This window comes from Macaca nemestrina, chromosome 6, assembly GCF_043159975.1.
Source record: "Macaca nemestrina isolate mMacNem1 chromosome 6, mMacNem.hap1, whole genome shotgun sequence".
Lineage (NCBI taxonomy): Eukaryota > Metazoa > Chordata > Mammalia > Primates > Cercopithecidae > Macaca > Macaca nemestrina.
In genome coordinates this window covers 10,345,586-10,358,013 of record NC_092130.1, presented here as the reverse complement: position 1 = coordinate 10,358,013, position 12,428 = coordinate 10,345,586, and the positions used below count along the sequence as shown (strand labels likewise).

At 43.5% G+C, this 12,428-nt stretch overlaps 1 protein-coding gene across 3 annotated transcripts in view; it reads left to right on the top strand.

The window, feature by feature from the left end:
- Positions 1-12,428, top strand: part of LOC105480844 (dedicator of cytokinesis 2) — a 434,017-nt gene that overhangs the window by 406,671 nt on the left and 14,918 nt on the right. For all 3 annotated transcript variants that reach the window (XM_011740035.2, XM_011740036.2, XM_011740037.2), the window contains 3 exons: positions 860-944; positions 1,756-1,842; positions 11,323-11,499. In XM_011740035.2, the coding sequence (XP_011738337.2) occupies positions 860-944; positions 1,756-1,842; positions 11,323-11,499 (349 nt within the window). The remainder of the gene's footprint in view (positions 1-859; positions 945-1,755; positions 1,843-11,322; positions 11,500-12,428) is intronic.

Here is a 12,428-nt window from a genome sequence, read left to right as displayed (position 1 = left end):
ATGGTGTGTTCCGGCTCTGATAAAGGTACACTAGAGGAAGTGCCATGAAGGCTGATGTCCACCTGTTCTGGATCAGATTGCAAAGTCACTGATGAGGCCACAAGGTGGGGCCTCTGAGGGACCCAAGGCTGTATGCCTCCCAGCTGCCCAGCTCATTCCCCCCATCCCATGCCCAAGTTCTAATGGAGCACTTGAGTGTCTTAAAGTAGGTCCTCCCCTCTGGGTGGGACAGTCAGAAACAGGATCTGCTTTGCAAGATGAAGGACCCTTTAGGGACAGGCAGCCCCTCCCAGCAGCCTCATGAAGTGCCACAGCAGAGCAGGTGGAGCTCAGCTTGGATCTCAGCCTCCCCTCACCTTCTCACCTTCTCAGACAGGCACCCATGAGCAGGGGACAATAACTATGCAGCTAGCACGGTGTTCTGCTGGCCCTGATGTTAGAATCTCACCAAGGATTCAAGAAGACTGATTTGGGGGTTTGGCTGGGACACCTAAAGAAATCCTTTGAGGACACCCCTGGGAAATTAGGCTCAGACCTCAGCTCCTTTGTTGCGGATCACAGGAAATCATGACCTAGACCATCAGTGTTAGAATTCCAATTGCCTGGATACTCTAGGGGTACTATGTTCTCAAAGGGGCATAAGACCAGTCTACCTTCTAAATTGCCTTGTCAGGAAAGCCTGTGCAAAAGTCACTCTTATGGAGCCCAGAGCACAGACCTTGATTTTAAATGCCACCACAAGGGACTCTACTAGGCCTGAAGTTTACTGTAATGAGCCTCCCTGGACAGTGCAGGGTCAGATCCGGTGTCAGCAGCCGGCCATAGCTACCAGGAGCCTCAGCCTCTTCCTGTCTTTCAGCTTCTACAAATCCAACTATGTACAAAGGTTCCACTACTCCCGGCCCGTGCGCAGGGGAACCGTAGACCCGGAGAATGAGTTTGCCGTGAGTATCTTCCCTACTCTTGATCATTCCCTGGGGCCGCCTGGAGGAACCAGAGCATGCATCAGCCAACCTCAGAATGGGAAGGAACTTGATCCAAAGCCAGAGAAAATAAAGCTAACCTCCATGGATACCATGACGTCCATTCCCCAGTCTCTTCCATTAGGGCCTGTGCCCTTATTTCTTGAGCCTTTTTCCCTTTAATACAGAACCCGGGCCTCATGTCAGAGGCACCTTTTCAACCACAGGGCATTCAGGCATTGCCAGCAGGTAGAAACCCTCAGGCTAAGAAGGGGTGTTGATAAAATCAAACCTTCCAGCAAACACCAGTAAGAGGTCACAGCAATTTAGTCATCGCTGTCCCCTGAGTGCTAGTCTCCTCTGTGTGTGTCCAGCTAGGATTCAAACAAGACTGGAATAAGGAGGTGTCTCCAAGTCTCAGCTCTTTGGCTTGGACTGTAATTCTTAATATTTTTGGAGCCACTGCCTCTTTGAGAATCTAATGAACACTGGGAACCCTCCCCCGAGAAAACAAATGGATACATTCAATATTGCCTAAAAATTCAGACTGCTAATAAACCGAGGTTAAAATTTACTTGGCCTAAGTCCAGGGAGAGCTTACAGTTTATGTTGGGAAAGAATTCTTAAGGGTAAGGTGAGAGCGTTGTTTCTGGGTCTTGCAATATTTATTCTACTTTTGGGTAGCTGGGAGGCCTGGGGACCTGGCTGGGTTTCTGCCAAGCTTCTCTGATACCCAGGTTTCATAAATGTGTTTGTTGCTTTCCCGCCTTTGCCACCCCCTGCCCATGGACAGTCCATGTGGATTGAGAGAACCTCCTTCGTGACCGCATACAAGCTGCCGGGGATCCTGCGCTGGTTTGAGGTGGTGCACATGTCGCAGGTAAGTCTGGGACATTCATGGCAGGACCACCCCTCCTCCGATGCACAGGGCACAACTAGTCTCCAAAGGCCCCTTTGACTTTACAAAGGAGACATGTTTTTCTTTGAAGCTGCTGTGTGAGTCCCAGAATTCCCATGCAGGCAGCATTCAGAATAATGCCTTTCAGATTTTTTTTTAAGTGTCAGATAACCTTTTTGTTCCCTGCAAATGAAACTTTCCATGGCCTCCAGTAATAAAGCTGGTGAATGGGGAGCTTCTGTTGGGCAGGTGGACAATCATCTGTTCTGTGTCGCAGAGGATGGACAATCATCTCCATCCCCCTCATACTCCTGTCATCTCAGTACCCCCTTGGGGCACCTGTGCAGTAGCCCAATATGAACCCATTTTATAGTTGGACAAACCCAGGCTCAGAAGAGAGAAATCATTTGGCTAGAATCCAAATGTTTGAACTCCCTTGTGCAGATAAACACCTATTTTGCTTCTCAGCACAGCTTAGGGTCTCCATGTCCTCAGACAGCTAAAGATCTTGCAGTCCCCAAGATACAGAGGAATGGTCATTGTGGTTGTGAGGAAACTTTATAAATGGACATATTTAGGATGTCTTATTTATTTATTTATTTATTTATTCATTCAGAAAATACTTAATGTGCACCTAACATGTTAGGCACTGTTTTAAGACCTAGAGATTCTGCAATGGAGCTTCCATTCTAGTGGGAAAGAGGACTAAAAAGGCAAAGTAAATATATGACAGATGATGATAACTGTGATGGAAACAATTAAAGCAGAAGGGTGATGGATGAGGGACTGCTATTTTAAGTAGGATAATCAGAGAATGCTTCCCTCTATATTGGCTGTTGAGGAGAGGTCTGGAGGAAATGAGGAAGGGGTCCATGCTGACATTGAAGAGAGAGACATTCCAGCAGAGGGGACAGCAAGTGCAAAGGTCCTGGGGCCAGAGTATGCTTGTGTCCAGACCAGAACAAGTGAGGGTGAGTAGCAGTCATCTGATACCAGATCACGGAGGACCTTGTAGACCACCATAAGGACTTTGACTTTCCCACTGAGTGACACAGAGCCACGAGCAGAGGAGGGACGTGGTCTGACTTGCGTTTTCAGGCTATTGTATCAGACGATAGCATTGAGATAGTCACTTCTACCCTTAATGACCCTCTCTTTTCAGTGAACCCAGCAGCTCAGTAGCCCTTTTGCCTCCTTTTTATAGGCATGACTTAGACCTTGGGAAAGTATAACAATGATGGTGAGAGCAAAAACATTGTTGTGAGTATGGGCTCAACTGTTCATATGCATGATCTCATTTCAACCCCTCAGCAACCCTGTGAGGTAGATATTATTATTCTTCCCATTTTACAGATGTGGGAACTGAGAGGCAGAGTTAATTAGTGCATTGTTCAAGGTTAGTAAAAGAGATAAGGTATGACTTTAACCTCCCCTGTCAGGTACCTGGCTTGGACTCTTTTATCTTTTTATCCTTAAGAAAAAGAAAAAGAAGCCCACCCCAGCCCACCCCAGCAAGTAGTACCCCCAAAAGGAAGGAAGGGTCTGTGCCCTTGCTTCATGGCACATGATAAGTTTTAACAAGTGCCCCAGGTGCTGTGTCAAAGGTTTATAGCAATATCTCATTTAATTCTCATAGGCCCCCGTGAGGTGCATACTATTATTAGTCCTATGTAGGAGGTAAGGAATCAGGAACTTTCTACCAATCTGTAGCCTCTGCCCATTAGCCCTGACTGAGCCCTGTCACCTGGTGGTGCTCAGCAAGGCGTCTCTTCTGCAGTCATTCCTGCCAAACTGTAACAAATTGAGAGAGCCCATCCCTGTACTTCCCATTCCCTCAGCTGCTATGTGTCAGCCCAAAGCACTTATCTCCTAATAGACTACGTAATTTTCTTGTTTATTTTTAGTATTAAGAGAATATTAATATAACATTAGACTATAAGCTACACTAGAATATAAATTCCAAGAAGACAGGTATTTTGTCTATTTTATTTTCTGCCATACCTCCAAGTGCTAAACATAGTCCCTGGCCCACAGCTGATGCTAACTAAAGAATACTTACATAAATTAATCAGTCAATCAATATGCAGACACCCATAATGTCTAAACTGGTTACCTTATTTTATAAACTCAGCATTTTGAAGTTAGGAAAGAAATAGTCAAGATTTTGGCTTGTTTCTTTTATCCTGATGCCTTTTCATAGAAGGCATTGGGGAAACCTTCAAAAAGTTGGCCAGAGTGAATTTATCTTTAATGGCTTCTCTCAGATTAGTTAGCAGGAATTTCAGGGTGTCTCAGATACAAAAGTTTAATGGTCTTGTAAGTGACTTCATTTCCAAAGATTGTTTTGGTGTTATATGAATTTTATCTTGTTCTCAGTTATTTCCTCCATAAATTGTCATCATTACAGTAATGTCTATATAGAGAGGCATTTTCTGATGAGCTTCAAGTATAAGTTCTGCTTATTGGGGTTTTATTTTTTTCTTGTTCTTGGCCCTGAGAAGTGGAGTTTTTACAAGGAGCCCTGATCTAGGGGTCAGAGATCCAAATTCAACTTGGTCACTAATGAGTTATACATGTTAGATAAGGACTGTATATCTCTGGCTCTTAGTTTTAATCATCTATAAATAGGAATTGCAAAATGATGGAACTTTAGAGCTTAAAGGGACCTTAGGTGTCCTTTAGTCCAAAAGCTATAAACTCGAATACCTTCATAGCCTAGTAAGGGCTGTGGCAAAGTGCAGTAGCAACAGCCCCCTCCTCCATCTCTGTTGAATTACATTTTTAAAGGTTAGAATCAATGTGCTAGCTAAGTGACAGACCTCCGCCACCTGGTTTGGCTTGTAGTTCTCCAAGTTTTTTGTCCTGATTCTTCCTGGTTCTTGTCTACCTGCGTTATTTTGTATATGAGAAAATGAGGCCCAGCAATGGGACGTGAACTGCCAAAGCAATTGTGGCAGAACTCAGAGGTCATGAGAGCACCTGTCTTGTGCAGCTCATAGGATTCCTGGCTAGACTTAAGAAGGCGATATTGGTAAAATGGCTTTGAAAAATACGAAATGCTGGGCAGGGCATGGTGGCTTATGCCTGCAAGCCCAGCACTTTGGGAGGCCCAGGTGGGCAGATCACAAGGTCAGGAGTTCAAGACCAGCCTGACCAACATGGTGAAACCCTGTCTCTACTAAAAATACAAAAATTAGCTGGGCATGGTGGCATGTGCCTGTAATCCCAACTCCTCAGGAGGCTGAGGCAGAAGAATCGCTTGAACCCAGGAGGCGGAGGTTGCGGTGAGCCGATATCATGCCATTGCACTCCAGCCCAGGCAACAGAACAAGATTCCGTCTAAAACAAATAAATGAAATGCCACTTAATTGCCAGGGATCAAGATCACTTTCTCTTTCATCTTATGTTCCCTCACCCATCCACACACACTTTTACATTTTTTCCCAAAGCACCCTCCCCTAATAATTCATTTTCCCTTCACAGCAAGCCTGGCAAGGGTTACTATATTGATAGAGAAACTGAGGCTCAGCTCAGGGAAAAGACCAGAGATTTGAGGGCTAGACTAAGTCCCAACAGCCCGTTGATGGCAAGTGTAGTATCAAAACTTGATTCACATGTAGTGGAGGAAGCCCGCCTTTGGAATCAGAAATACCTGAGTTCTCTTTCCAGCTCTGCCCCGGGGCTCAGGGATAAGTGACTTAACTTATTCTTGGGGCAATGAAATGAGCATGGGTGTAATGTGGCCAGCATGGGCTGGCACACAGGAGGCAATCGATCAGTGAAGTCATCTTCATTATCACGATCATTACTTTTATTCCTGTTATTAGCTAAACCGTGGGTTTAGCTTCTGAAATCTAGGCCTCCCACCAACTGTATAACTCCTGTAATGATCTGAAAGTTACATATTTGGTTTACACAAATGCCCATAGGCGAGAAACCAAAATTATTTTCATTCTCATTCTCTGTTCCTAATGGCTATACTGGGGATAACACTTTGGGAATCTAAAAATAGTTTCAAAAGCAAGGAGGAAAGCCAATCAATAGCTCTTTCCATTTTTAATGACTCATCTTAAAGCCTGAGTCTTTCAGATATGGCAGGCTATTGTTCAAATGCAGGTGTGGCGCTGGGCTCAATCCAAGCAGTGGTGATAGATTTTCCTTACAATTCAGTCTACACCTTGGCTCCTCAGAACCCCCAAGTACACAGAGTTAGTCTGTGTACTTGACAGATACTAGACCATAGGTTTCACTTTGGAGGACTATGGCTGCAGCCCAGTTGGACAGCGTTCTCCTTCAATTAACATTATATGTGTGTGCATGTGCAGGTGTAGGGTGTGTGGGCATGCATGTGTATGTGTATCTATGTGTGTGTGTATATGAGAGAGAGAGAAAGAGAGAGAGTCAGTCAGTCATTTCCCAAGGCAGAGATCTGATCTCTGATCTCACTGCAGAGATCAGTCATCTTCAAAAACATCCAGACACAGGGTAACGGAGTGAGGAGGCTATAATTTCACAAAAACGGTTTAAAAAGATGACCAAGAAGACAATTAGCAACATAGCAGACTAGGAAGCTCCTGGCTCTCCCTCCACCCCCAAATGCACCAGATAAACATCTACTCATGGATCAGTTCCCTCTGAGAGAAACTCAGAGATGAAGTGAGGGACTTCTACCTACCAGGCACTGAGTAAACATCCACATTGAATCGATACGAAAAGCTGAGGCACACTCAGGTATGCACCCTGCTCTGACACGGTGCCATAAAATGGAGAAAGAAATTCCCAGTACTCATCTTCTCTCCCTGTGGAGAGGAGGGCTTGGACCTCACATATACCATTCTAATTTGGAGTTTCTTCATTGGTTGGCTCTTAACTTACCAACTCTGAGACTGTGCAGAGTTAGACACATGCAAGTCTCTTTAGACCACAGGAAAAAAATCAGTGGTTTTATATGGGTGCACATGTACTTTCAGGCATTCCATCCCCTGAGAAGAGTATAGTAAAGGGTCTTTTATAAATGGAACCCCCTGCTTCTCCCCAGAAGGCATGTATGACACACTCTTCCAGTGGCTACGTGGCAGCCTGGCTTCTACATAACTTCCACTGAGGAGTTAAGGGTCAAACACATATTAACCCACTGGCAGCCTGAGAAGCAGGCTGTCACTTCTCAAGCCTTCCCTCCTGGCTCACCCCAGCAATAACTACAGGTTTATGAATCCCTCCTGGAAGGAGTTTGTCCACACATCGAGTTTCCCAACTTTTACAACTTCCACCCGAGGGCTGTATCCTAAACACCCTAGCTCTGGGAGCAGAGGGGACTGGCATATGCCTGTTTCCAAAGACCACAGGAGAAAAAAACGCAGCAGTTTTATACAGGCATGAAAGCACTTCCAGGGCTTCATTCCCTGAGAGTGGTGCAAAGAAAGGGCTTAAAAAATTGCAACCCCCTATTCCTCCCTAGATGAGGTTTATGCTATGCATTGAGTGTCCCAACTTTTAGAGCTATCTCTAAAAGGATTCCATCTAAACCTCTTAGCTCTGGGAACAGAAGGGAGCAGGTGTATGCAAGTCTCCCTAGATCACAGAACAAAGAGATGGTTTTAAATGGGTGCACAGACACTTCCAGGGGTTACATCCCCTTGGAGCAGTGCAGAGAATGGGCAGAAATGAACAGCTCCCATTTTCTTTCTGGAAGGGGCACACACTTCCAGTGGCTGCTTGATGGCCTGGCATCTAACAATCTTGCATCAGGAAGCTAATAGGGCAAACAAACAATAGCTCTCCAATAGCCAGAGCCAGAGGTTGGCACTTTACAAGCCTTTCCTCTGTCTCAACCCAGTGATAAATCCAGGTCAATCCATTCTTCCTGCAACAAGTTTGGCCATATACCAAGTGCCACACTAGAGCTCCCACCCAAGGGACTGTCCTCTTAATGATGTAGCTCTGGGAGTCAATGGGATTTTGTCTTCCTGAGTGGCCCTAGACCACACAAAAAGAGGTGTATATACAACGGGTCCAATTTCAACAACTATATCCCCAGAATCAGAGGGTGCAGCCTGAACCTGAGTATAGGCACTTGCCACAGATTCTCTCCCCAGCTTAGTGCAGAGAGAGTGAGAGCTAATCACCCATGCTCAGCTTCACAATGAAGATGGAAGGAACTGGAACACACATTTAATACTCCAACCTTTTCAGCTACATCTAGAGAGTCTAGCCCCTGCCTTATCTGTCTCAGGGTACTGACAGGAAGTGACACATTCTAAGCAATAGGGGTCTACCAAAAACAGAGACAGCAGTCTGGGCAAACAGAGATTTGAGAGGAACCCTAACATTTCAGATTGGATGGATTGGTCAGATCCTTCTTCTACATAAGGCCAGTCTGACAAGACTGGGAGAGAGAACTGTCTTATCTAATGCAGAGAAACTAACACAGAAACCAAAGGAAAATGAAGAAACAGGGCAATATATTCCAAGTAAAGGAACAAGATAAATCTCCAGAAACTGAAATGTGTGGAGTCAAGACATGTGATTTACTCAGCAGGGAATCCAAATAATGCTCATGAAGATTCTCACCAAGGACGGGAGAGCAATGCAAGAACAAACCGAGAATTATAACAAAGAAAAAGCATAAAGTGTACCAAACAGAAATCATAGAGCTTAGGAATATTATAACTGAACTGAAAAATGCCATAGAAGAGTTCAATAGCAGACTAGATCAAGCAGAAGAAAGGATTAGTGAACTTGAAGACAAATCACTGGAAATCATATAACCTGAGGAGCAAAAAGAAAAGAGAATGAAAAAGAACAAGGCTGGTATAAGAGAATTATGGGACACCATCAAGTGTAACAACATATACATTATTGAGGTACTAAAATAAGAGAGAGGGAGAAACTAACAGAGAACATATCCAAAGAAATGACAAAAACTTCCCAAATCTAGGAAAGAAACTAGAAATCTAGATCCAGAAAGTCCAAAGGACAACACATAAGATAAATCCAAAGAGACCCAAAAGTCTTTCTCAGACAAACAAAAGCTGAGTTAAGCATCATTAGACCTGCCTTACAAGAAATACTAAAGGTAGTTCTTCAAGTTGAAGGAAGAGGATACTAGTTAGTAATGTGAAAACATAAAAATATAAAACTTGCTGCTAAAAAATATGTACGTTGCCAAATCCAAAGCATGCTAATACTTTAATGATGGTGGGCAAATCGATTATCTAGTATAAAGATTTAAAGGCAAAAAATATATAAAAGGACAACTAAATCTCTAATAGTTTGTTAAAGATACAAATTATTTTTCATGTAAATTGTGACATCTGAAACATAAAACATGGGAGGAGAGGGAGTAAAATTGAAGTTTGTGTATATGATCAAAATTAAGTTGTTAATCAGCTTTAAATAGCCAGTTATATGTATGTTTTATGTAAGCCTCAGGGTAACTACAAAGCAAAAGCCTATAATAGATTGTACAAAACATAAAAGACCCACAGCATATCACTACAGAAAGCCATCAAATCACAAAGGAAGAATGTAATAAAGGAAAAAAAGAACAAAGAATCTATAAAACAACCGGAAAACAATGAACAGAATGGCATTAGTAAGTCCTTACCTATCAATAATGACTGAATGTAAATGGATTAAATTCAATAATCGAAAGGCATAGAGTGAACAACAACAAAAAAACCTAATGATATTGTATATTAGTCCATTTTCACATTGCTGATGAAGGCACACCTGAGACTAGGCAACTTACAAAAGAAAGACGTCTATTGGACTTACAGTTCTACATGGCTGGGGAGGCCTCACAGCCATGGAGGAAGGCAGGGAGGAGCACGTCCCATCTTTTGTGGATGGCAGCAGGCAAAGAGAGAGCTTGTGCAGGGAAACTCCCTTCTTTTTTAAAACCATGAGATCTCGTGAGACCCATTCACTATCACAAGAACAGCCTGGGAAAGACCCGCCCCCATGATTCAATCATCTCCCACTAGGTCCCTCCTACAACATGCGAGAATTATGGGAGCTACAAGATGAGATTTGGGTGGGGATACAGAGCCAAACTATCTGATATGTTGCCTACAAGAGACTTATCTCACCTTTAAAGACACTCATAGACTGAGAGTGAAGGGATGGAAAAATATATTCCATGCAAATGAAAACTTTTAAAAAGAGTGTAGGGGCAGCTATATTTATTTCAGACAAAATACTTTAAGTGAAAAACTGTAAAAAAAAAAAAAAAAAAAAAAAGACACGATCACTTTATAGTGACAAAGGGGTCAGTTCATCAAGAGGATATAAAAATTGTAAACACATATACACCCAATGTTGGAGCACTGGAATATATAAAGTAGACATTAGGAGATCTGGAGGGAGACATAATGATGGTAGGGTATTTCAATATCCTTTTCAACTTTTCAACATTGGACTGACCATTTAGCCAGAAAAACAATAAGAAAACATTGAACTGAAACTATATTTTAGAGCGCAGTGGACCTAACAGACATATATAGAACAATCTACCCCACAGCAACAGCATACACATTTTTCTGAGGTGCACATGGAACACTCTTCAGTATAGATCATGTGTTAGACCACAAAACAAGTCTTAACAAATTTAAGATTTTTATTTAGTTTGTTTCAGTTTAGTTCATGGGTCAGCAAACTATGGGCCATGGACCAAATTCCACCCGTCACCTATTTCTGCAGTTTTATTGGCACAGCGTTCTCATTCATTTACATACTGCCTGTAGGTGCTTTTGCCCTACAATAACAGAGTTGAGTAGTTGCAGCAGACACCATCTGGCCTGCAAATCCTAAAATATTTACTATCTGGCCCTTTTACAGAAAATGTTTGCCGACCTCTACTTTAGGTTTCTACTCCAGATCTCATGCTCTTGCAAACTGCACTTTTTGCCAGTTAGCTTTGGATGGCACTCTGTTTATTCTGCCTTCCAAGAGGTGTTGGAGACGTGTTCAGCTTCATTTTCCCAACTAAAGTGAATCTACCTTGGAACAGTGACCCATCTAACAACCAGTCTTAGGACCTACTATGTGCCAGGCTGGGTGCCCACATTGCAAGCTGCTCTAATCTCTCTAGCCAGTAACTCACACATAGTATCTGCCCAACCAATACTGAAAGGGTTGAATTGGCATGTGTTTCACCCAGATAATAAGAAGAGAAGACCTTCTCTGGGGCACACTCAGCATCTGAAGCCTCAGCAAGTACCTGATATTTCCTGCTTCTGCCTCCCCAAAGAAAGCCCTTTGTCACTAAGCAGAAAGCCAGCCTGTCTCTCCCCAGACAGCAGACGGCCTCCAGAGCTCAGTAATTACAAGATTCTGTTATAGCCCCTTAGGGAGCATTGCCTCATTTGAATTCCCACCCCAAGTGAAATCAATACCAGTAATACCTGTTTTTAAAGAGACTTAACTAAGGCCTTTTCTTCCTGGTGATCTCATTTTCAACAGACCACAATTAGTCCTCTGGAGAATGCCATAGAAACCATGTCCACGGCCAATGAGAAGATCCTGATGATGATAAACCAGTATCAGAGTGATGAGACTCTCCCCATCAACCCACTCTCCATGCTCCTGAATGGGATTGTGGACCCTGCTGTCATGGGAGGCTTCGCCAAGTATGAGAAGGTGAGGATTTCTGTGCTCCAAGTCCACGGGAGCTCAGTGAACAGAGCAGTGGTGGGAGGACCCGGGGGCAGATGCAGCTACATGTCACTTATCCTACTTTGGCTGTCCTTGTCCGCAAAGGGACCCTCAGCTTGGTTGGCCCTCGTGTTTCTACAGCCTCATGTCTTAGCGAGCTCCTATCTCCCTCTCACCCTCCTTTCCACACCCTGTGCTGGGGCAGGAAGGGGCAGGAAGGGGCAGGGGTCATAAGAGCCCCTTATCTCACTGGGCAGATTCAGGTGGCTCTATTAAGGAAAGGCTCTGGGATGAGTGTGAGCCAGACCATAAAAGTACATGCCAGTTGTATAAACCCACCTCTTCCACAAAGGATGTGAAATGATGTGTACAAATGAAAAGAAATGAAACTCAGAATCTGTGAAAAGACATACAAACTAAAAGATCAACTCCAAGAGGGGAGCTATAATCTAGATATCAAGGTCATAAGTTCCCTCCAGAAAGCCCCACACGTTTGAGCCACAGATTTTATTTTTGAGCTTCCCGGTGTTCATGGCAAAAAGGGAGATAGCATCACTTATATGAGTCACATTATCCACTGGAAGGAAAATACCCATTTCTCAGTAAGGAGACATAGCTTTTCTTGGCATTGAAATAGAATAGAAAGTTCTTACTTGCTTTTCACCTAGCAGACACTGAAGGAAAAATGAACTCCTCATTCTAACAAATCTGTTGATGAATTTCCTATTATCTTTCCTATCTTTCAATTGATGTAAAACTAAGAATACCACACAGTAGTGTAATTCAGGGACAATAATTCCAGTCACCTAATCAATCCTTCCAGCTACCCTCCGATACCCATGCAGTCATCATTGGTAACCCTTTGTGCAACCTTGAGCAGTGATAGGATATGTCTGTTTATACATGTGCACACA